We start from the raw sequence: 26,029 nt of genomic DNA on the forward strand, positions 1-26,029 counted from the left end.
GTGGCAGGACTGCAGAGCTTAAATCTGAACTATTGGTTGTGGTGATCACTTACCTCTATCTATCACTTGTTTATACTGTTTGACACAAGTGGTCCTGTTTGGTGCTTCACCAGGTTAACGCCTCATTTTCAGGTATGCTTTGTGCTGCTCCTGGCATGCCCTCCTGCACTCTCCATTGGACCAGGTATGGTAATGGTTAAGTGGGGCATATGCCGGGCCATGAGGTTACAGATTGTGCTGGAGTACAATTCTGCTGCTGTTGATGGCCCACAGTGCCTCATGGATGCTCAGCCCTGAGTTGCTGGACTGTTTGAAGTCTGTCCCATTTAGCACGGTGATGGTGATAGTGCCACACAACATGATGGAGGGTTTGCTCAGTGTGAAGGTGGGACTTTGTCTCCACTAGGATTATGTGATGGTCACTCTTACCGATACTGTTATGGTCAGATATATCTGCAGCCGGCAAATTGATGAGGATGAGGTTAAGTATCATAGAATCCCTACAATGTGGAAACAGGCCATTCAGCCTAACAGGTCCACACCGACCCTCCGAAGAGTAACCCACCCAGACCTATTCCCCTACCTTATTACACTACGTTTGCCGCTGACAAATACACCTAACATACACATTCCCAAACACTATGGGCAATTTAGTATGGCCAATTCACCTAATCTGCACATCTTTGGATGTTTTTTCCCTCTTGTTGATTCCCTCCCCACCTGCCGCAGACCTGGTCTAGCAGCAATGTCCTTTAGGACCCGATCAGCTCGATCTGTAGTGCTGCTGCCAAGCCAATCTTGATGGTGGTCATTGATGTCCCAACCAGAGCATATATGAATTAATTAGCCAAGGGAATGCGGTACATGGTAATCAGCAGGAGGTTTCCTTGCCCATGTTTAACCTGGTGCCATGAGGGATCAGGGAGCTCTGAGTCAATGTTGAAGACTCCCTCCCCCAAACTGTACCCCTCTGCTGGATCTGTCATGCTGCTAGTACAGGACATATCCAGAGATGGTAATGATGGTGTCTGGGACATTGTCAATAAGGTATGATTCTGACAGCATGACTGTGTCAGCTTTTTGCTTGAATAGTCTGTGATTTAGCTTTCCAAATTTTGGCACTAGCCCCCAGATGTTAGTGAGGAGGATCTTGCGGACTTGACAGAGCTGTTTCTGCTCCTGTTGTTTTCTTTGCTAAGGGAGCTTTACTCTGTATCTAACCCCGTGCTGTCCCTGTCCCTGGGAGGGTTTGATGGGGACAGTGTAGAGGAAGCTTTACTCTGTATCTAACCCCATGCTGTCGCTGTCCTGGGAGTGTTTGGTGGGGACACTGTAGAGGGAGCTTTACTTTCAGTTAAGAGAGTAGAGGTAGTTCTGTATCTAACCCTGTGCTGTACTTGCTGTAACATTACTTGATTATTTTTATTAGAAAGTATTTTCCAGATCATTTCCAAAGAAACATTATCTCCAAAAAAGTTTATTTTCAATGTGCATATTATAGAAACAGAAGCAAAACTTGCATTTCTATCACAGTTTTTATAATTACAGGACATCCCACTGAGTTTCATGGTAATTATGAAGTTCTGTTTGTAATGCAGACACTGTAGTAACATGGTGGGGGAGTGGGGGGAATGTGACGACCTTTTCTTTGCACATCAAGATCCAATAGACTGCAATGGCATCACTGAGGAGATAATCTTTTTGTTGTGACTATGGATAAGGATTAAAATGTTGGCCGGTGTGCCAGGAGGGCCTCTCTATTCTTCTTCAAAGTCATGCCACAGAGTGCAGACTGGACCCCAGCCTGATATCCCAGCTGGGAGCCAGTGTCGCACTCTCTCAGTTTTGCCGCTGGGAATCTCAGTGAGAGTTATGGGCCAATACTGTTGGACCAAAGCTTGCACCATATTTACGTTATCCAGAATGCACTGAACTAATAGCACGTGGTGGCCTACTTGTGTGTTATTGCTGGACTTTTAATCCAGAGACCAAGGTAATGTTCTAGGAACACGGGTTTGAATCCTGCCATGGAGTTTGGATTCAATAAAATCTGGAAATAAGAGACTAATGATAACCATGAACCCATTGTTGATTGTTGGAAAAACCCATCTGGTTCATTAATGTCCTTTAGGGAAGGAAACTGCCACATCCTTACCTGGTCTGGCCTACATGTGACTCCAGACCCACAGCAATGTGGTTGACTCTCAACTGCTCTCTGGGCAATTAGGGATGGGCAATAAATACTGGCCTAGCCAGCGACACCCTCATCCAGTGAATGAATGAAAAAAAACTACAGCTCAGGTTTCCAGGATAACTGGGAGCAGCAAACTAGATGCTGAAAGTGTCATTCACCATCCTGACTTGGAAATATATCACTGTTCCTTCAGTGTGGCCGGGTCAAAATCCTGGAATTCCCTCCCTAACTGGATTGTAGACTCCACCCAGCACATGGACTGCAGCAGATCAAGAAGGAGCCCACCCTCTGTAGGAAAAATAGAGAGGGGCAATACATGTTTGTCCAGTCAGTGATGCTCATATCCCATGGGAGAATTACCAAAACATGTAGCCAGAAATTGCAAGATACACTCCTGAACATGGGCCTTGTTGTTTTTGGAGAGGATGGGAGTGCAGTCGGTGGGGTGGAGGGTGGGGTGGGACCTAGCGCATTCCCTTCTTACGGAGACAGCTCATTAACACTCTAGCTGCCTCCACTGAGTGGGATTCTGGTAGCAACCCAGAGTTTGTACACATTACACCCACTAAAAGTAAAATCACAGGAATCACAGAATTGTTATGGGGCAGGAAGAGGCCATTCAGCCCTTCATAATTGCTTTTGGTTCTAAAAATTGATGTCTAAATGCAAATGTCCCCATTTTCCTCTGTATGGTTTTGAGTTGGACTTTCAGTAATTGCCTTTGAAGCTCCATTCAGAATCATATTCTTGGATTCGCTGTTTGATGTAGGAGAGTTTATTCTTCAAATACGTACATCGGTCTTTTTTCTCCACAAAAGCAGGGTCCTGTTTCATAAAATAAAATAAACTTTCGTTAGAGGAAAGGAAAGTTATCACATGGATTGGGAAGTCAGCTCAAATAAGTCTTTCTGCCTCAGTGAACGTTTTCAGAGAGGGAATTAGAATTAGAAACGGAGTCAGCTGTAGCCAACACTTTCTCACCTCTGTGTAAGGTCTTCTCTACATTGGGGAGACAGGACACTTGCTGTGGAAAGTTTCAGAGAACATCTTCGGGACACACACAAAACAACCCCACCACCCCATGGCTAAACACCTTAACTCCCCCTCCCAATCCGCCAAGGACATGCAGATCCTGGGCCTCTTCCACCGGCAAACCATTAATACCTGACACCTGGAGGAGGAACTCCTCATCTTCTGCCTTGGAACCCTCCAACCACACGGGATCAATGTGGATTTCACCAGTTTCCTCATTTCACCTCCCCCCACCATATTCTAGGTCCAATCTTCCAACTTGGCACCACCTTCTTGACCAGTCCTACCTGTCCATACTCCTTCCCATCTATCCACTCCACCCTCCTCTCCAACTTATCACCTTCACCCCCACCTTCATCTACCTATCACACTCTCAGCCCCCTTGGCCCACAGCTCCAACCCCCTCCCATTTATCTCTCAGCCCCCTTGCCCCACAAGCCTCATTCCTGAAGAAGGGCTTATGCCTAAATGTCAATTCGCCTGCTCCTCGGATGCTGCCTGACCTGCTGTGCTTTTCCAGCACCACACTCTGGACTCTGATTTCCAGCATCTGCAGTCCTCACTTTCTCCTGAGTGTCAGGGCAGCCTAGTCTCCGATCCCAATCCATCATCAACACTGTCAGCACAGTCCTGAGCAAGTATTGGATTGGACCTACAGAAGTGTGATGGGTTGAATGGCCTCCTCTGTGCCATATGTATTCAACATATAGGACCTGGTGTGAATGGGATCGAAGATAATGGGGAGGATGTAGGATGAGGCTATTGAGTTGGACGATCAGCCATGATAGTGATGAATGGTGGAACAGGCTCAAAGGGCCAAATGGCCTCCTCCTGCTCCTATCTTCTATGTTTCTATAAATTTTCAATGTTTCCAAGAAACTCTGATACAACACAAACTGGATGAACCCAAATGCAGAGGATAGAGATAGCTCACTGTCTGATAGAGTCAACAGACAACCTGAGCTCTCAAACGTTCCTGAATCATTTGTATTTTCCAATTCATTTAAAGCTTCTGTCTAAGGGCAGAGTGGCTGCTGGGTCTTAGGAGCAGCAGTAGACCATTCAGCCCATTGAGTCTGCCCACCATTCACTGAGGCTGACAGCTGATCTGATCATTCTCACCTCACTTTCCTGCCTTTTCTCCAAAACTCTGCCTTCCTCTTACTGATTAATAATGTGTCTCTCTCAGCCTTGATCTGGCCAATGCACAAAGCTAGTGCACAATTTCTGGTTGATCAGTCCCTGACCCAGGTAATGTTCTGGAGGTGCAGGTTTGAATCTCACCATGGCAGATGGAATTTGAACTCAATAAAAATCTGCAAAGAAAGGCCTAATGATGATCAGGAAACTATTGTTGATTGTTGCAAAAAAACATCTGGTTCATTAATGTCCTTTAAGGAAGGAAGCTGCCATCTTTACCTGGTCTGGCCTACATGTGACTCCAGATCCACAGCAATGTGGTTGACTTTCAAATGCCTTCTGGGCCATTAGGGATGGGTAAGAAATACTGTCTAGCATTTATTAGGTGAGACAGAATACAGGAAAGCAAGTGAGTGCCTGGTGGTGTGGTGTAAAGACAACAATCTCTCCCATAATGTCAGCAAAAGGAAAGAGCTGGTCATTGACGTCAGGAAGCCAGGTGGAGGGCACAGCCCTGTCTGTATCAATGGAGCTGAGGTGGGGATGGTAGAGAGCAACAATTTCCTGGGAGTGATGATCACCCACAATCTGTCCTGGCCCACTGACGTCGATGCAATGGTTAAGAAAGCAGAACAACGTCTAAACGTCCTCCAGAAGGCTAAGGAAATTCAGCACGTCTACATGGAATATTACCGATTTATATCAATGCACGACTGAAAGCATCCTATCTGGTGCATTAGACCGTGGTTTGGCAACTGCTCTACCCAAGACCACAAGAAACTACAGAGAATTGTGAACACAGCCCAGCCCATCAGACAAACCAGCCTTCCATCCACTGACTCCATCTACCCTTCCCACTGTCTCAGGAAAGTAGCCAATATCATCAAAGACCCCTCCCACCCCAGTTATACTCTTTTACAGCCTCTTCTGTTGGGCAACAGATATAAAAGTTTGAATGCACATATAAACAAATTCATCTTCTTTCCCATTGTTATCAGACTTTTGAACAGACCTCTCATATATTAATCTCTCTCACTCTCTCTCTCTCTCTCTAACACTGTATTCTGCACTGTTTTGCTACACTGACGCAATTTGTACGATATGATCTGCCTGTATAGCCCACAAAACAACACTTTTCACTGTATCTCGATGCATGTGACAACAATAGAATCAATCCATCAATGCCCACACCCCATGAGTGAAAGTAAAAAAATCACTGACATCATTGCCTACACTGCCAGCAGTGACCAATCAGATAAGAAGAATCAATTCCAGACATCCAAATACAGAAGGCGTCATCATTCCATTTTTAAATCACCTTCTTGAATCTGATTTTCTGCTGAGTCTAAAATGAGTTTTTCTAAAATGAGTTTAGATACAGATCAGCCATGAGATAACTGAATGGTGGAACAGGCTGAGGAGCTAGATTCTCAGTCCTATTTGTTACTGTTATTACTCCCTGTCCATCTTGTGAACATGCTGGTGTGACGGTGAATGCTTACATTGATTTTCTCCTTGTAATCTTTAAGGATCTTCATTATTCGTTTGTGTTCCTGGAAAGAGAGAGGATAGGGTTAGAATATGAGAAGGTTCATAGATTGGTGGCAGCATCGGCCTTTAACAGCACTGCCTGGTGTGTCACTGGATAATTCTTTGGTTCAGTCACATTTGTGAACCTGAACTGTACTCCGAGTGTAACTGCCTGGGTGTCCCTGTGACATTAACTCTCTTAGTTAATTCCTGTCACTGTGGGATACTTAGGGAGAAAACCTGAGGGTCACTCAATCCGAAATGTTAACTTTGATTTCTCTCCACAGATGCTGCCAGACCTGCTGAGCTTTTCCAGCAATTTCAGTTTTTGTTTCTGACTAACAGCAGCGTTTGCAGTTTTTATTTGGAGAGAAAGCCCTTTTGATTTCTCATTTTTTCGGCCCCTTTATCGTTTCTCTCTCTCTCTCTCCAGCACAGATATTGTATTCTCTCTCTTTGTTGTCCATCAGAATGCTGTCTGGGAGGGTTCAGTGGGTAAATGCAGTACCTCACAGGTTATTTAGGGATGAAGGCCAGTTGATCTCTGACTGGATATTAGTAAGTCTGTTATAATTGATGTTAGCAGCCTTTGGCCTCAGGGCCCAGATTGGAGATGGAGCAAGGAAGCAGAAGAGGAGTTAGTCAAGGAGCTCTAATCCAGTTAACCTTTCCAGATGCTGTGGGGTAAGTGCTGGCATAGTGGTAATGACACTTGATTGGTGATCCAGAATTTGCATTAATTCTCAGGGGGCAGGGTTTCAAATCTACCCAGGCCATGTGATAAATGGTGAAATTGGAATGTAATATCCTAATGGTGACCATATAACCGCTGTTATAAAAAAAACACCCAGTTCACCAATGTCCTTTAGGGAAGGAAATTTCTATCCTTTGTAAGTCCATAGCTCCCTGAAAGTGACAATGCAAGTGATTAAGGTGGTAGAGAAGGCATATAGCTTACTTGTCTTCATCAGATGGGACACTGAGTATAAAAGTTGGTAAGTCATGTTAAAACTGTATAAGACTTTAGCTAGGCCACATTTGGAGTACTATGCATAGTTCTGGTCGCCACACCTTAGGAAGAATGTGAAGGCTTTGGAGAGGGAGCAGAAGAGTTTTACCAAGATGTTACCTGGATTGGAATGTATTAGATATAAGGAGAGGTTAGACCAACCTGGATTGTTTCACTAAATCATTGGAGGTTGAGGAGCTACCTGATAGAAATGGATAAAATAATGGATAGGGGCAGATACTGAAATCTGTTTCCCAGGGTGAAATATCAATTACTGGGGATATAGATTTAAGGTCAGAGGCGTAGAGTGTAAAGGAGATGTGTGAGGAAAGTATTTTACACAGAGGGTGATAGGTGCCTGGAACGCTGCCAGGGGACATGGGAGAGGCAGATACAATAGCAATGTTTAAGAAGCATTTAGACAGAATCATGAACAGGCAGGGAATAGATGGACATAGACCATATACAGGCAGATGGGAATTAGTTTAAAATGGCATCATGGTTGGCACAGACATGGTGGACCGAGGGGCCTGTTGCTGTGTTGTATTGTTCTATGTTTTATGTTCTATGTTTACCAGGTCTGACTCCAGGCCCATGGTAATGGTGACTGACTCTTAACTGCCTTCTGTCTATTTCAGAATGGCAATTAGAGTTAGCTTAGCCTATCCCATGACTGATTTTTAAACAAAATGTCAGATGCTAAATCTGGCAGAAATCTGAGACCAAGTATTGTTCCATTAATCTCAGTTTCAACTGATGCTGTAAGTGATTGTTGGCACTGTTTGGGTACTCCACTTCAATAGGAATTGGCACTACCAGCTGTGCCATGGACTGTGCAGTCTGCTAAGTAAAGCCCTTCCTCAGCATTCTTCAATAAACTCTCAAACTCACAGCAACTGTGAGCTTTTGGTAACCAGTGGAATATTTTTCAATCCTTATCAGCTCTTTATCAGCAGTTTAGAGCCCAAGAAACAGAAGCAGAGAGTTGTTAAATATTTGCTGCTAACAGATGGTGTGGGTGAGTCCCATGCTCGATGCACAAACATTAGGTCCTGACTCATCATGGGTCTTTCTCTGGCGCACACAGCAGAAAGGCGAGAGGAGTCCTGTGTTTTCTATCCTGAATTACACAACCTTGGAAAATCTCAAAGTGCTTTACAGCTAATGGGGTACCCTGGGAAATATCACCACTGACACTAAGCAAAAGACATGACAACCAATTAATTACAGACCCAATCCCATGAATAGACAAGAGATAATGTCGTCTGGTCAAAGGATAAACACTGGCCAGCAACTGAGGGAAACTCTCTGCTTGTCCACAAAGCTAAAGCCCATCAGATCATTTACATCTACCTGAAGCAGACAGACTGCGTTGAGCATCGCACCTGAACATCTCACCTCCGTTCAATACCTCTGACTGCCCTCAAGTATCAACCTGGATCTTGGAAGCGAACAATCCAAGTTCATTATTTGAAGAAGGGTAGCGAGGTTTCCCCACTGCCCTGATCAATATGTTCCCCACTGCCCCGATCAATATGTTCCCCACAGCCCCGATCAATATTTACCCCACTGCCCTGATCATTATTTACCCCGATCAATATTTTCCCCACTGCCCCGATCAATATTTTCCCCAATGCACTGATCAATATTTTCCCCACTGTCCCGATCAATATTTACACCGATCAATATTTTCCCCACTATCCCGATCAATATTTATCCCACCGCCCTGATCTATATTTTCCCCACTGCACCGATCAATATTTTCCTCACTGCACCGATCAATATTTTCCCCACTGCCCGATCAATATTTTCCCCAATGCCCTGATCAATATTTTCCCCAATGCACCGATCAATATTTATCCCACTGCCCCGATCAATACTTTCCCCAATGCACCGATCAATATTTATCCCACTGCCCCGATCAATATTTACCCCGATCAATATTTTCCCCATTGCCTCGATCAATATTTTCCCCACTACCCTGATCAATACTTTCCCCACTGCCCCGATCAATACTTTCCCCACTGCCACGATCAATACTTTCCCCACTGCATCGGTCAATACTTTCCCGCTGCATCGATCAATACTTTCCCCACTGCCCCGATCAATACTTTTCCCCACTGCCCCGATCAATATTTACCCCACTGCCCCGATAAATATATTCCCCACTGCCCTGATCAATATTTTCAGCATTGCCCAAAACAATATTTTCCCCAATGCACTGATCAATATTTTCCCCACTGTCCCGATCAATATTTACACCGATCAATATTTTCCCCACTATCCCGATCAATATTTATCCCACCGCCCTGATCTATATTTTCCCCACTGCACCGATCAATATTTTCCCCACTGCACCGATCAATATTTTCCCCACTGCACCGATCAATATTTTCCTCACTGCACCGATCAATATTTTCCCCACTGCACCGATCAATATTTTCCTCACTGCCCTGATCAATATTTTCCCCACTGCACCGATCAATATTTTCCCCACTGCACCGATCAATATTTTCCTCACTGCACCGATCAATATTTTCCTCACTGCACCGATCAATATTTTCCCCACTGCACCGATCAATATTTTCCTCACTGTCCTGATCAATATTTTCCTCACTGCACCGATCAATATTTTCCCCACTGCACCGATCAATATTTTCCTCACTGTCCTGATCAATATTTTCCCCACTGCACCGATCAATATTTTCCCCACTGCACCGATCAATATTTTCCTCACTGCACCGATCAATAGTTTCCCCACTGCACCGATCAATATTTTCCTCACTGCACCGATCAATATTTTCCCCACTGCACCGATCAATATTTTCCCCACTGCACCGATCAATATTTTCCTCACTGCCCTGATCAATATTTTCCCCACTGCACCGATCAATATTTTCCCCACTGCCCTGATCAATATTTTCCCCACTGCCCTGATCAATATTTTCCTCACTGCCCTGATCAATATTTTCCCCAATGCACTGATCAATATTTTCCTCACTGCCCTGATCAATATTTTCCCCACTGCACTGATCAATATTTTCCCCAATGACCTGATCAATATTTACCCCTTGACCAACAGGTTATCTGGTTATTTTTTGCTGATTGTGGGAGTTCACTGTGCACTAATTGCTTGCTGCATTTCCCTGGAGTTCACTGGTGATTAGACCTGATGTGTAGTAAAGAGCTTTGGGATGCTCTAATGTCATGAAAGGCACTGTCATGTTTGACTTTTTAACTTTATTTCTTTACTTTTCTATGTTCACACTGAGAAGACTGTAGTGCTGAACTTTTAAACTGATTTTTTATTTTTCCACTTCAGTAACTAAGATTTTGTACCAGGGTACTATGTACCTAAGATGGCGCTGCATGTGGTGCCATTATATACATTTCACTGTACCTTTGCATCCTATATTTGAGGACACGTGACAAGAGAACCTAAATCTAAATTGATCAAAATGCAAATTTCTTTTTTGTTCTCTCCTAACAACTGTCCACAATTTCCAGACAGTGTTAGTGGCTGGCTTTGGGAGCAGGAACCCCAGATTATTCTTTCCCTCTGTATATCACGATTCTGAGGCCAATGTAGACTTTCTCGTTTTCAAACTAATGAGACAATAAGAAACTGATTAGAATGGGAGGCTTCCCTCAGGATGGGATGCAGGTCCAAGGGCTAGGCTGTTGTAGTCAATCTATTCTTACAACTTCCAGGACTGCTGGCTTCTGATGAGTTACACCCAACACTTAGTTGTTTAAAAACAACAATAAATGATCTGAAACAGTCACAGGCTTTTCAACAGTTGGTCCTGCAATATCTCCATCCTGTGAGTGACGAGGAATTCCAGACAGCCTGTTGGAGATTACAGCTCAGTGAAAGTGTCTGGGCAACAAATCTGGCTTACGTGATGCAGCAATTTGGTGTTATGCACAGATTCTATACACAGACACTGGGAGTTGAGAAGGGCTATCGATACCAGGTGAGCTGCTCCTGTTCCCCACATGCACTGAACATAATGGCAGGATCAAAATTACGATTGATTCACTGAACTCGGTGTGGTATCTTAAGAGAGAAATCAGGAGGGCAAAAAGGGGACATCAGATAGCTTTGGCAAATAGAGTTAAGGAGAATCCAAAGGGTTTTTACAAATACATTAAGGATTAAAGGGTAACTAGGGAGAGAATAGGGCCCCTCAAAGATCAGCAAGGCGGCCTTTGTGTGGAGCCGCAAGAGATGGGGCAGATACTAAACGAATATTTTGCATCAGTATTTACTATGGAAAAGGACATGGAAAATATAGAATGGAGGGAAATAGATGGTGGCACCTTGAAAAATATCCATATAACAGAGGAGGAAGTGCTGGATGTCTTGAAACGCATAAAGGTGGATAAATCCCCAGGACCTGATCAGGTGTACCCTAGAACTCTGTGGGAAGCTAGGGAAGTGATTGCTGGGCTTCTTGCTGAGATATTTGTATCATCAATAGTCACGGGTGAGGTGCCGGAAGACTAGAGGTTGGCTAACCTGGTGCCACTGTTTAAGAAGGGTGGTAAGGACAAGTCCGGGAACTATAGAACAGTGAGCCTGACGTCGGTGGTGGGCAGGTTGTTGGGGGGATTTCTGAGGGACAGGATGTACATGTATTGGAAAGGCAAGGACTGATTCGTAATAGTCAGCATGGCTTTATGCGTGGGAAATCATGTCTCACAAACTTGACTGAGTTTTTTGAAGAAGTAACTAAGAGGATTGATGAGGGCAGAACAGTAGATGTGATCTATATGAACTTCAGTAAGGTGTTTGACAATGTTCCCCATGGGACACTGGTGAGCAAGGTTAGATCTCATGGAATATAGTGATAACTTGCCATTTGGATACAAAACTGGCTCAAAGGTAGAAGACAGAGGGTGGTGGTGGAGGGTTGTTTTTCAGACTGGAGGCCTGTGACCAGTGGAGTGCCACAAGGATCAGTGCTGGGTCCACTACTTTTCATCATTTATGCTCACATCCAAATAATTTATATCAGAGGTATAGTTAGTAAGTTTGCAGATGACATCAAAATTGGAGGTGTAGTGGACAGCAAAGAATGTTACCTCAGATTACAACAGGATCTTGATCAGATGGGCCAATGGGCTGAGAAGTGGCAGATGGAGATTAATTCAGATAAATGCGAGATGCTGCATTTTGGGAAAGCAAATGTTAGCAGGACTTGTACACTTAATGGTAAGGTCCTAGGGAGTGTTGCTGAACAAAGAGACCTTGGAGTGCAGGTTCATAGCTCCTTGAAAGTGGAGTCGCAGGTAGATAGGATAGTGAAGAAGGTGTTTGGTATGCTTTCCTTTATTGGTCAGAGTATTGAGTACAGGAGTTGGGAGGTCATGTTGCAGTTGTACAGGACAATGGTTAGGCCACTGTTGGAATAATGCGTGCAATTCTGGTCTCCTTCCTATTGGAAAGATGTTGTGAAACTTGAAAGGGTTCAGAAAAGATTTACAAGGAAGTTGCCAGGGTTGGAGGATTTGAGCTATAGGGAGAGTTTGAAAAGGCTAGGGCTGTTTTCCCTGGAGCGTTGGAGACTGAGGGGTGACATTATAGAGGTTTACAAAGTTATGAGGGGCATGGATAGGATAAATAGATAAAATCTTTTCACTGGAGTGGTGGAGTCCAGAACTAGAGGGCATAGGTTTATGGTGAGAGGGGAAAGATATAAAAGAGCCCTAAGAGGGTGGTACGTGTGTGGAATGAGCTGCGAGAGGAAGTGGTGGAGGCTGGTACAATTGCAACATTTAAGAGGCATTTGGATGGGTATATGAATAGGAAGGGTTTGGAGGGATATGGGCCAGGTGCTGGCAGGTGGGACTAGATTGGGTTGGGATATCTGGTCAGCATGAACGAGTTGGACCGAAGGGTCTGTTTCCGTGCTGTACATCTCTATGACTCTATGACTCTATAGCAGTTATTGTTTTCTGATCTTAAGATCAAGTCTGTCTGGTCAGAGCACGTTTACTGGAATTTGATTGATCTCTGATCTCGGCACAAGGGAAAGGAACTGAGAAAGATAGAGAGAAAGGGAGAGTGCAATAAAAAGGAGGAGGGAGAGGAAAAAGTAAGTCAATGGACAAAGCAACAAACGAGGTAAAAACAATAACTGCAGATGCTGGAAACCAGATTCTGGATTAGTGGTGCTGGAAGAGCACAGCAGTTCAGGCAGCATCCGAGGACAGGTAAAATCGACGTTTAAACGAGACAATGTATGTCATTGAAACTATCAAAATTAGTTGTTTTTGCTCTGTTCCAGAATAGTGGTGTTAGGCATTCTGGGAAATAAAATACGATAACAAGGGAGTTATGTTAACATTTTATAAACCACTGATTTGGTCGCAACTAGAGTACTGGGGACAAGACTTTAAGAATGGTGTGACGCCATTAGGGACAGTGCAGAAAAGATTCACAGGAATACTTCCAGGGTTGACCTTCAGTTATATGGACAACTGAAGAATTTGGGACATTCTGGAGTAGAGAAGGTTGAGAAGAGATTTGATTGAGGTGTTCATGAGGGAGTGTGGATAGAGTAGTCCTACTGCTGGAAGGTTGGAAACAAAGGGCACAGCATTAGGATAATGGCAAAAGAAACAATGGAGACCTGAGGAAGAACTGTTTCAGAAAGTGAGTGGTTCGGGCCTGAAATGTATCGCCTGAGGCAGATTCAATCAGTGCTTTTAAGAGAGAATTGGATTATTATTATAAAAGGGAATATGTTGTGAAACCTGAATGGGTTCAGAAAAGATTTACAAGGATGTTGCCAGGTTAGATGATTTGAGCTATAGGGAGAGGCTGAATAGGCTGGGGCTGTTTTCCCTGGAGCGCCAGAGGCTGAGGGGTAACGTTATAGAGGTTTATAAAATCATGAGGGGCATGGATAGGATAAATAGACAGGTCTTTTCCCTGTGGTGGGGCAGTCCAGAACTAGAGGGCATAGGTTTAGGGTGAGAGGGGAAAGGTATAAAAGAGACCTAAGGGGCAAACTTTTCACGCAGATGGTGGTATGTGTATGGAATGAGCTGCCAGAGGAAGTGGTGGAGGCTGGCACAATTACAACATTTAAAAGACGTCTGGATGGGTCTATAAAGAGGAAGGGTTTGGAGGGATATGGGCCAAGTGCTGGCAAATGGGACTAGACTAGATTGGGTTATCTGGTCGACATGAATGAGTTTGACTGAACGGTCTGTTTCCCTGCTGTATATCTCTGTGGCTGTGAGTTCAGGGCCTTAAGGAGAACACTGGGGCGTAGCATGCGGTGTATTGCGCCTTGATGAAGCTAGCACAGTTAGAATGGGCTGAATGGCCTTTCTCTGTGGCTTAATCATCCTGGAATTTGAACTCTGGTTAAGCACATTTTATGGAGGTTTCATCAAACATCTTTTTCTTAAAGAACAAATAAGCAGAGGTGATCAAAGGAAATGAAAACATTCAATTGTAACCTCTCTCTCTGATTTTTCTCCCGTACTGATCATTGTCGTGTCCTTGAGATTGATCCCTGATTTGTAGAAACTTCAGGATAATCCTGGAAGGTTGGTAACCCGAACCCGGAAAGGGAAGTGGCTTGTGTTTGAACTGACCCGCTGACCTGTGACTTTGCTGTGCCACCACTGACCCAGTTACTTACTGACCTCTGAACTCTCGGTGTAGCGAGGCAGTTTTTCAATGAGAGCCTTCAGCTCTTGAAACTTCTTGTTGGTCACGTGTACCTCAGTGTGTAGTTCCCTGTATTCTGCATATTGGTCGTTAAACACTCCTTTATATCGCTCCCGTTCTTCTGCAGACTCAATCTTTGGGTACTTGCTACACAAGAACAAAGAGCAGTTTGCTGATGATCAGTGCGTGAGCTCACTCTCAATTGTGCTGTGACATCTCACTGTATTATTAATGATTCTGTATGATTAATGATGAAGGCATTGATCAGTTATAATCAACAACAGCAACTTGTATTTATATAACAGCATTAATCTGCTTAGGCTAAAATATAATTCAAACCTGGCAGTTAACTGTTAACCATCAGTAACTGTTCCATTCACCACAGCATTGTCTCTACCAGAGTCCCCTTACCAACCAATCAGCATTCTCCTCTCATATAAAATCGATTTAATTATGGACCAGTGAGCCTTGCTGCGGTTGTGAGTAAATTACTGGAAAGGGTTATAAGAGATAGGATTTATAATCATCTAGAGAGGAATAAGTTCATTAGGGATAGCCAACACGGTTTTGTGAAGGGTAGGTCGTGCCTCACAAACCTTATTGAGTTCATTGAGAAGGTGACCAAACAGGTGGATGAGGGTAAAGCGGTTGATGTGGTGAATATGGATTTCAGTAAAGCATTTGATAAGGTTCCTTATGGTAGGCACTTGCAGAAAATATGGAGGCATGGGATTGAGGGTGATTTAGCGGTTTGGATCAGAAATTGGCTAGCTGTAAGAAGACAGAGGGTAGTGGTTGATGGGAAATGTTCATCTTGGAGTTCACCTGATGGAGCGTCGCTCCGAAAGCTAGTGTGCTTCCAATTAAACCTGTTGGACTATATCCTGGTGTTGTGTGATTTTTAACTTTGTATCCTGGAGTTCAGTTACCAGTGGTGTACCGCAAGGATCTGTTTTGGGGGCACTGCTGTTTGTGATTTTTATAAATGACCTGGATGAGGATGTAGAAGGATGGGTTAGTAAATTTGTAGACTACGCTAAGGTTGGTAGAGTTGTGGATAGTGCTGACGGAGGTCGCAGGTTACAGAGGGACCTGGATAAGCTGCAGAGCTGGGCTGAGAGATGGCAAATGGAGTTTAATGCAGAAAAGAGTGAGGTGATTCACTTTGGAAGGAGTAATAGGAATAAAGAGTTCTGGGCTAATGGTAAGATTCTTGGTAGTGTAGATGAGCAGAAAGATCTTGGTGTCCATGTTGCCACCCAGGTTGGTCACTGCATTATAGGAAGGATGCAGAAGCTTCGGAAAGGGTTGATAGGAGATTTACCAAGATATTGCCTGGTATGGAGGGAAGGTCTTATGAGGAAAGGCTGAGGAACCTGAGGCTGTTTTTGTTAGAGGGAAGAAGGTTGAGAGGTAACTTAATTGAGGCATATAAGATAACCAGGGAGTTAGATAGTGTGGACAGTGAAAGCCTTGGATGGTGATGACTAACATGAAGGGACATAACTATAAATTGAGGGATGAAAGATATGGGACAGATGTCAGAGGTAGTTTGATTACTCAAAGAGTAGTAGGGGCATGGAACGCACTGCCTACAATGGTAGTGAACTCGCCAACATTAAGGGCATTTAAATGGTTATTGGATAAACATATGGATGAGAATGGAATAGTGTAGATTAGATGGGCTTCAGATTGGTTCCACAGGTCAGTGCAGCATTGAGGGCTGAAGAGCCTGTACTGCGCTGTAATGTTCTATGCTCTATGATTTTGGCAGCTGCCTTGAATTGGTATTCTTGTGAATTGTCCTGATGAAAAGTGTCTTTTTTCAGCAACAGTCAAACTCTATTGTACCAAATGCAAATAAATATCCTTACGTTACATAATCAGGAATGATGAGGGGCTTTGGGACATGTCCAGCTGGAATGGATTTGTTGAGGGTCCCTGGACCATCGGAGCGGAGCTGGATATTTCTGATGGCCATCTCCTCCTGGGGCTGAGGTGTGTTCCTCCTGAAAGGCATGTGCTTGAATGAGAATGGCCGCTTCTGTTCCATCATCACTGCAGCTGTCTTACGCTACAAGAGAAAACATCAAATTAGACGGACCAGAAAGTCACTGCTGACAGTGCCGAGCCTGTGTTTTACATCAGACAGGAGATTCGGGGGCTGGATAGGCTGAATAAACCTAAAACCTAAACTTCATTCGAACAACGTGTTGACGAGTTTCATCCTCACATCATGTCTCTGGAGACTGATTGATTGGGAACAGGAAGCTCGGCTCATACTGCCTCACCTACTCTATCTCAAAATCCTTCACTGTCCTTAAACACAGTCACAGTGTGCCTTCATGTAACACTTTTAATGGAACAAGCACTCTGAGGTGCTTCATAGGAGAGCTAGCAGGTAAAAGTAGACTATTATAAGACAACTAAAAACAGTTTTTAAGGAAAATTTTACAGAAACAGACAGGGTTCAAGAGGTTTAGAGAGAAAACTCTCCAGCATGTGGTCAAAGCAGATGAAGTTACCAATGATGCAAGGATGAAAATCAAGGATGTACCGAGGTCAGAATTAGAGGAGGGATGTGGGGATGGTCTTACTAATGGCCCAATAATTGAATCCTCCTCACAGATTGATTCATATCATGGGTTGGTTGATTTAAACAGTGAAACACATTACAAGTTACAAACAGACTTGACCACAGACAGCTGATTCCTGTGAGCATGCTTGCAGACCCACAGACAGAGTCAAAACATTGTATACTCACTGCACACGGAGCCCTTAACAGTGAGATCTCTTAAAGGTGAGGTACACATACAACAGGGAGGTGGTGATGTCACGCAGGGAGTCGGGAACAAGGATCAGAGGAGCTCTGAAGAATAAAAGATACATTTTGGAAAAGCTTGTTGTCTTGCACTTGTCACGACAATTCGCAAGCAAACCAATTCGAGGGGAAAGCCAATAATTCTCCATGGCAACTCCCGTAACAATCAGAGTCCACCTGCCAACCCATCTGCACTTTCCTCTCTTGCAGCATAAATATTGATCTTTCCCTGGAATTGGTATGTTTGTAAATTGTCCTGATGAATATGAGATGGAAAATATCAACGCAATGTACTTTTTCATTTAGCAGTACTCCAGTTCTGTATGTCCAAACGACTGTAAGGAATCTTAAACAGGAGTACTACTGGAAAGGGAGCTAAGGCACAGTGGGGTCAGCACAGGAGATGATGAGGAAATGAGGTTTTGTCCGAATTAGGGTGTTGGTGGACAGGGTGTTGGGGAGTGGGTCTTGGTGCGAACAGTTTGGGGGGTGGGTGTTGGGGGGGACGGTGTTTGGGAGAGGGTTTTGGGGGTGTATGGGGGAAGAGTGTTGGGGAAAGGGTGCTGAGGAGAAGTGTGTGGGGGAAGGGTGTTGGGGGGTGAGGGTGTTGGGAGGGGGTTATTGGGCGGGAGGGTGTTGGGGGAAGGATGTGGGGGGAAGGGTGTAGGGGGAAGGCTGTTGGGGGTGTGTGGGGGAAGAGTGATGGGGAAGGGTTGTGGGAGGCTGTTGGTGGAGAAGGTGCTGGGGAGAAGGGTGTGGGGGCGAGGGTGTCGTAGGAAGGGTGTTGCAGGGGAGAGTGCTGGGGTTGTGGAGTTAAGGGGTGAAGAGGGTGTTTTGGGGAGTGGCTGGATAAACACTGAGGTTGAATCTGGTCATAACACAAGCCTTGGTGAAGGATTCAGCTGGGGCACATTGCAGTGGTGAAGGTGACTTGGAAGATATGGAAGTGAATTGGCAGCAGTTCAGTAATGCAGCTACTAACACTGGCCAGACAGCAACACCCACATCCTATGAATGGATAAAAAAAATCTCAGCTCTGGGTCAAATAAAATAGCAAGGTTGTGAAGAATATGTTTCAGAGACCGTTTCCAGGGAGAGGTAGATTTGGTATGGAATGGAATTTGTAGTGATGTCTAATTTCACTTTCCCAATATTTAATTGAAGGAAGTTTCTACTGATCCAGTATTGGTTGTTGGATAAATTGTCTGATAACTTAGTAACATTGGAGGAGCTGAGAGAGATGGTGCTGAGTTAGAGCTGGGTGTCATCAGTATTGTCATAATGACATAAAATATTGTCTAATGTTCCAGAAACACTTTTTGTCCAATTTAATACCTGGGATCTTCATGAATTGAATGGTTTTAAAATGGACGAAAAGACAGAACTAAAATGACCATAGACATCACCTGACCACACAGTTTGGCCAAGTTTTGTGAAACCACCATGAGACTAAACAAAAGACGTCCAGAACTAAAATTAACATTTTTTCTCAAGTCAATGAAACCACTCAAAATCTCAACTCCAGAAAAAGATCCCGTCCTTTATCTGATTTTCACCATTGTGAGAATCTTCACATGTTGGAACTGAAACATTGCCAACAGACAGAATACATAAACAGGTTGTATTTCAAGGAGCTTTACTGTAAAACACCAGAAGACTTGGATTTTGGACTAATGTATGACATTTTAATTGGAGAAAATTATAGCTGTATGCAATAATTTTTGATGTGACAGATTGGAGAGATGGAAATGAGGGGAGCTCCTCCACACCAGGTTACAATGAAAACTAACAGGGCTTTCAGATAAGGGATCTGAGGGATAGTGAGAAATATCAAGGGACAAGGAAACTGGGGACACCAGAGGTAATAGTGTGGGAGCAGGAATAGAAGCTGTTGCAGGTGATTCTCTGCCTACCATTGGATGGATAAGAACAGGACAAGGAGAGAGCTGTCATACTCCGCTAGATGACAGCGGAGAGACCTCTGAGGAGGGTGGTGTTGGAAGACGGTGGTTTTGGAGGAAGCTGGCATTGGACTAGGCTGCCATTGGAGGAGGGTGGTGTTGGAGGCAGTCAGTATTGGAGCAGTGTGGTGTTAGAGAAAGGTGGTATTGGAGGAGGTTGGCGTTGGGTGAAATTAGAGAGGGGGGTGTTGTCACCATGTCCAGGGTAACAGACAAGTTGAGAAGGATAGGGAGAAGCATTTACCACAGTTACAATATTTTAAAAAACTCATTTGTGACTTTGGTAATAATGATTTCATTTCTGTCTCAAACATGTATCTATATTTATCTTCACTTTGTCAATAAACTATTGTAAAGGTTTGGTTCATTTTATGAGAGCCAGCTGCTCAGATCTAACAGTGTCCCTCTACGATATTGTCGATGACTAGGGGACTGTGTGTCAACTCGGCCGCTGATGTTACAGAGTGTACCTTGTTCCTAAAGACTTCTCTTGCCTTTCTCCTCAGTTCATGACGCCACACCTTTAGACATATGACTGCGCTGACCAGGTACAGGAGCATGTTGATGAACAGGAAGCCAGCCGCTGCAATTTGCCCGCTCTCCACACGGCACAGCTGGTAATACAGGGGGCTGTTGGCTATCATGGTGTAGCACAGACCCCCGAGACTGAAACCAGTGACGTAGACCAGGCCAGCTGCCATGTACAAAAAGAAAAGGCAAGTGTTTATAATGAATTCAGTCAGTGGCCACCAATGGGAGTCAAGGAGAATGGTTCTGTAATACAGTGTGAGTCCCAGGATGAGGAGGCCCACTGTCACTACCCAAGCGAGACCAGCCATGACCAGGACAAAAGGAGTTTTGGGTCCACTGTAGTAATAATTGTCCCCAAGCCCAATGCTGGGGAAAGATCCCCCAAGGACATTGTACCATTGGTTATCTTTCTGAATGTATGCACATACACAAGCGAACACCATTGCTCCAAAGAGCAGCTCCATCACCCCCAGTACTCGCAGTAATCCTGGCCAAGACTTCATGTATGCGTGTTTGAGTTGGTAGACGTGGATCATCTCCGTGTAACTCTGGGCTGACTCGGGCTGTTTCTCTGTGGGATCACTCTGAGATATGGTTGCCGATCCCTGTCTCGCTCCCCAATCTGCCATACCTGGGTGCGGACCTTTGACTGTTTGCTGAGAGCCCTCCTCTGAGCTGTCACTGCCTAGCGATGCAGTCCGCTGCCGGCTCAGAAGGGGTGACACTGGAGTTGAGCACTGCTCTGCTCCGCACACTGGGTACAAGTTGGATATCTGTCTTGTACGCCCACGGCGGCCCCTTAGGAAATTCTTCCAAGAGTCAGGGATGAATTTTCTCTTTGGTTTGATGTCAGGCACGGGCATCTCTAGTTCTGCTTCACCCACTGGTGGCTGCAGGGGCAATGGGGGTGGCTCATCCAATACTGTGAATATATTCTCCTCCTCCTCACTGGGCCCAATCCCTGAGCTGGACTTGGAATGCATGGGCAGTGTCTGCCTCTCTGGGTCAGAATGCTCAGTCTCTTGGTCATTGGCTGCCATCCAGCCCCTGCCGTAACCGTTGGTTACAGTTCTCCAGTCCAAAGACATCATTCCTCACCTCCCTGTTTGACTGCTCCAGCTGAACCAGATTGGACAGACGCCACACCTAAAGGCAGTGAGTGTTCGTTCAGTATAAAACCTTCAAATACGCCCTTCAACACCTGGACTTTTACAAATCTCCTGGGGCTTCTATCACTTCAGTACGTCACCTCAGTAAATCGCCACTTCGTTGACGCTGGGTCTGAGACTGAAGTTGGCACAATGCCCTCAATGACTTCAGTTCTATTGTGCTGTGTCAGAAATCCACCGACAATCCTGAACAAAACAGAAGCAGGGTAACATTCCTTTCATTTTCAAAGTTTTCAGATTATTTTTCTCTTCACTTGACCCCCCTCACAGGATAGACAGGCACATGTCACAACCCCCTTCCCTTTCCCCCTGTGCACTACACAAACCCCCCTAACAAATCCACCCACCCGTACTCACACACACCCACTCACACACATCCACCCACCCACACACACCCACTCACCCACACTCACACACCACCCCCCACACAGACACTTTCACAGACACACCCCCACCCCCACACACACTCTCACAGATACCCCCACACACACTCTCACACACTCTCACAGACACACACACCCACACACTCTCACAGACACATACCCACTTTCTTTCTCATACACACACTCTCTCTCCAATAAACACTTGCACATACATACAGTCTGAATAATAAAAACAGCTCTTTCTCCCTCCCCAGATAAAGAACCCCCCCTCAATAAACACAGAGACACACCAAGCAAACTCCTGCTTTCTTTGATTGGTCTCTTGACACCAAGAGCAGCTTCTTTCTCCTGCAGAGTGGTGGGCTCTGAGCTGATTGGCTTGATGCTGGCTCTGCAAACCCTGCTGGAAGGTGGTGTTTGAAGAGACAGTGGTGGGACACTCGTGTTATTGCTTGCTCCTGTTTGCTCTAGGCTTCCATCTGTGCCTGTCGGAGATGGTCAGCACTTTTGTAGACTTGTCTCCAGTTTGGGTGGTGTTTGGTAGACATTCCCAGGAGTCAGTGGGATGTTGCATTTCTTAAGGGAGGCTTTGAGGAAATCCTAGGAATGTTTCCTCTGCCCTCCTTATAACTGCCTGCCATGTTCCTGAGTCAGGCACTGGGATAATGAGGCCCACCCATCGCAGCTGATGGACAAGAACCCATGCTGGGGATGTTGACCTGAAAGAGAACACTGATATTGAAACACCTACCCTGCTGGTGCATTTGCAAGATGGTGGGGAGGTATTATGGCTGGTATTTCTCGAGGGACTTGAGGATTCTACTATACATCCTTGTATACCCTCCAAACACAAACGGCCCTTTCAAACACAGCCACATACAGCCCCTATAAACAATACACCATCCATCTCAATGGCAATTAGTGATAAGTAATGTTAATCTTGCCAGTAATGTCTTCATTCTGTGAACAATACATTATATAAAAAATACACACACAGCCCTGAACATATACACAACATACCCATTCACATAGTTTACACACATCAAGCCCCTATCATACAGCTCCTGCACCAAAACGCGCGCACACCCGCCCACACACACACACATACACACACACACCGCACGCACACACACCCGCGCACACACAGACCCGCATACAAACACCCATCCATCCACCAACATACACTCACACACACACACAATCCCCGCCCCTCCCCCCGCATACACACACGCACACACACACACCTCTCTGCACTGCTACTACCCAGGGCCTGAAAACAGTAGTTGCTAAACAAGGGGTTATGGGACAAGGCTATATATGCCATTGGTGGGGTCACTGGTAGGGACCATAAGGAATAAGTCACTGACTCCTAATGAAAATTTTCAACACGGTGGAAGTGGTATGGAGCGGGAACATGGAGAACACTGGAATGGTGAGGGCTACTTTGGAAAGGAGGGATTTATTGTTGAGAATTTCACACATGAGTATCCAAGAGTAATTTCTCCCCTGTTGGATAAATGCAAAAACCCCTCCACAGTCAGTAGAAGATTAAGAGTCAGGGATTTCTCTCCAGTGTCCTGGGACCAATATTTATCCATCAATAACATCCATAAAAATGGATGATGATCTAGCCATTATCACATTACTGTTTGTTGGAGGTTGCTGTGTGCAAATTGGGTCCAGCTTGGGTAAGAGTCACTGACAATGGTCAATAAATGCTTGCCTTTTGAGCAAGCCTAGGATACCTACACCAACGCCCAGTGAATCCACTTCTGATGCCTCAATTTAAATCACATTGCAGGAATGTTTACAGATAGTCATTTGCCTTCTCCCTTAATGCATCACAGTCTCAGTTCCTGTAGCCATCACTGGTTGAACAGATTTCTGCCAGCTCCATCACATGATCCCCTCTTTGAACTGCCCAACCCAGTCAAACAATAGCCAAGTAAAGTGCAAAAAGCTCAGTTTTGTTCACGCTCCTGTGAGTTTGCTTCTGTGTCACACACAGCTGTGCCCTGGAGGTTAAGCCTCAAAGATGACAATCCCAGAGGGTTAGCAACCTTGAGGCTTTTGGGGTCAGTCCATCCAATGACTGAAATCTCGACGCAAATCCACCTTGGTCCAAATCCATTGTTTTGTTGGATACAGTCTTAGACCCCATTGGACCCATACAATTCTTCCCCCTGTTGGAAATTCTTCTGGCACAGCGCCAATGGGCAGAATGGTCTCTGACTGCACATAGAAACCAGGAACAGGAGTAGACTATTTTTCCCTTTGAGCCATTCAATATGATGAGGGCTGACCCTCCATCTCAGTGTCTTATTCCTGCTTCCTCCCCATTTAACAGCAACACTGTTCTCGGAGTCTTTCTCGAATGTAGTCAGTGAGTTGATCACAACAGCCTTCTGTGGTAGAGAATTGCACAGGTACACTCCCCTTTGAGTGAAAAAAGGTTTCCTCATCTCAGTCCTGAGACTGTGACCCCTGGTTCTAGACTCCCCTCTCCAGGGAGAAACAACTTCCCTGCATTGCGTCTGCCTAGACCTGTTTGAATTTTACAGCTTTCAATCAGATTCCCCTCTCATCTTTCTAAATTCTAGTGAATACAAGCCCAGTCAAAGCGATCTCCCTTCACAGGACAGTCCTGTCATGCCTGGTATCAGCTGAGTGAGCCTCCATTGTGCTTCTTCTATGGTACATATACCCTTTCTTAGGTAGGGAAACCCAAAGCTATACACAGTACTCCGGGTGTGGTCTCACCAAGGCCCTGTGCAACTGCAGCAAGACCTCCCTACTTCTCAGACAATGGATGTGAAGCTGGGAAGACACAGCAAGGTCAGGTAGCATCTGAATCGGCCTGAAGCATTGCCTTTCCTGCTCCTTGGATGCTGTCTGACCTGCTGTGTTTTTCCAGCTTCACATCTATTGACCCTGACTTCCAGCATCTGCAGTCCTTAGTGTCTCCAATTCCCTACTCCTGAATTCTCATCCTCTTGCCATAAAGGCCATTGTACCATTTGCCTTGCTAATTGCTTGCTGCACCTGCCTGTACTTTTATAGACTGGTGTGAAAAGATCCCTTTGTGCATCCCAGTTCCCAATGGATCACCATTTCAATCATATTCTGCCTTTCTGTTTTTCACACCAAAACGTAGAACTTCCCATCCAGCCATGACCTACTGCATCTGCCATGTGTTTATCCTCTCACTCGGCCTGTCTAAATCACCTTGAAGCCTCCTTGCATCCTTCCTTCCAGCTCTCAGTCCTACCCAGTTTAATGCTGTAACTGCAGTAAGTGCTGGTGTTCCGATTTCATCCCGGGGTCTGTTATTACCCCTCCTTCCCAATCCGGGTGGTTCTGAATGCACTGACAGTCTCACATCCACAGCTTCCAAACAGAATGTTAAGGCAGAGAAAAATTAGGAACCACAAAAACCTGGATTTAAACCGATCGTCCAGTTTAAATAAGGAAAACTCAGAGAAGAGAATTATACAGAACCAAACTAAACTGAGTCCATCAGTGCTGCCCTCCCAGCAGTGCCCAGAGAACTATTAATGAGTGACAGAGAAATATTTACCCTCCATGTGAATCTGGAGTGTTTGGATTTCCCAGGCCGGTTCAAGGCTCTTGGTTGGGATTTGAGTCTGTTCCTCCCAGCTCTGACTCCAGACGGCGGAATCTGAGAGAAACTCTGACACAGGAACATCGGTTAAACCAAGTTAGATATTAACTAGGGCGAGAACCAACTGATTATTATCCAGAGAGAGAGAGAGAGCAACATCAAATAAAGAGAGTTAGATGATAGAGAGGAGGAAAGAGGGATGGTACATTAACTACAAGAACGATATGCATTTTTGTAGTGCCTTTAACACCCCCCCCCCCCCCCCACCCCTCCTCCACTGCACTAAGAAGTGATTGATGAAGAAATTTTGACCATGAGTCTCATAAGGAGATATTAGGTCAGGCTTTTCAAAGCTTGGAAACAGAGGTAGGGTTTCAGAGTGTTCGAGAGTAGCAAAGGGAATTGAAAGGATTCAGATGGAATCTGAGGCCAAAGTATTATTAACATTGTCACTGGTTATTTTCAAAGCCCCTCAGTAGTGGATGAAAGGCCCACCCTGTCCAGGCTGACTGTCCCAGAGTGGCAGTGCTCCTGGTTTCAGTTGAGATGTGGACAAGATGCCCAGCCACACTCACAGTGACACAGCATGTATGCCAAGGTGAAGAGGAACAGGTGAGGTTTCTCCAGGTACACCAGCTACCCATTCAGACACCTGATCGACCAGGTATCACTCTGCAAGGCGAGTAAGTGGATTAATCTCAATAACAAGCAGATTCATGTTAATGGCTCAATCAGTGGTTCCTCATACAGGGTCAGGCTGGAGGCTAATACATTGGGAATACTTTGTGAATCACTTTTAAGTGGATTTGGAGGAGTTGACATGTCCAATATTGTGACTATAATTCACCAGCTGTCCAGCCTTAATACTTGAAAAGAGTTTGGTTGACAAGGAGCTGGGATAATGTACGTTGCAAGTACATGACTCAGGCTTGATCAGCTCTGGTTTG

At 45.0% G+C, this 26,029-nt stretch overlaps 1 protein-coding gene across 4 annotated transcripts; it reads right to left on the bottom strand.

Annotated features, from left to right (window-relative positions):
* Positions 1-1,461: 1,461 nt before the first annotated feature.
* On the bottom strand, positions 1,462-25,122 carry LOC122565063 (MARVEL domain-containing protein 2-like). Of its 4 annotated transcripts, XM_087975907.1 has the most exons (7): positions 25,038-25,107; positions 21,751-22,179; positions 19,848-21,263; positions 16,470-16,669; positions 14,571-14,742; positions 5,869-5,919; positions 1,462-3,019 (listed from the first exon to the last, which is right to left on the bottom strand). In XM_087975907.1, the coding sequence occupies exons 3-7, from the start codon at positions 20,997-20,999 to the stop codon at positions 2,903-2,905; spliced, it is 1,692 nt and encodes a 563-aa protein (XP_087832033.1). In that variant the 5' UTR covers positions 21,000-21,263; positions 21,751-22,179; positions 25,038-25,107; the 3' UTR covers positions 1,462-2,902. The 4 variants fall into 4 exon arrangements, with proteins under 4 accessions (XP_087832033.1, XP_087832034.1, XP_087832032.1 ...); XM_087975908.1 differs by lacking the exon at positions 21,751-22,179 and having other exon boundaries at positions 14,649-14,742; positions 25,038-25,122; XM_087975906.1 differs by lacking the exon at positions 21,751-22,179 and having other exon boundaries at positions 25,038-25,122.
* Positions 25,123-26,029: the final 907 nt, after the last annotated feature.

Source organism: Chiloscyllium plagiosum, unplaced genomic scaffold, assembly GCF_037043375.1.
Source record: "Chiloscyllium plagiosum isolate Xiang-an unplaced genomic scaffold, Cpla_swu_hap1 HiC_scaffold_28, whole genome shotgun sequence".
Taxonomy (NCBI): domain Eukaryota; kingdom Metazoa; phylum Chordata; class Chondrichthyes; order Orectolobiformes; family Hemiscylliidae; genus Chiloscyllium; species Chiloscyllium plagiosum.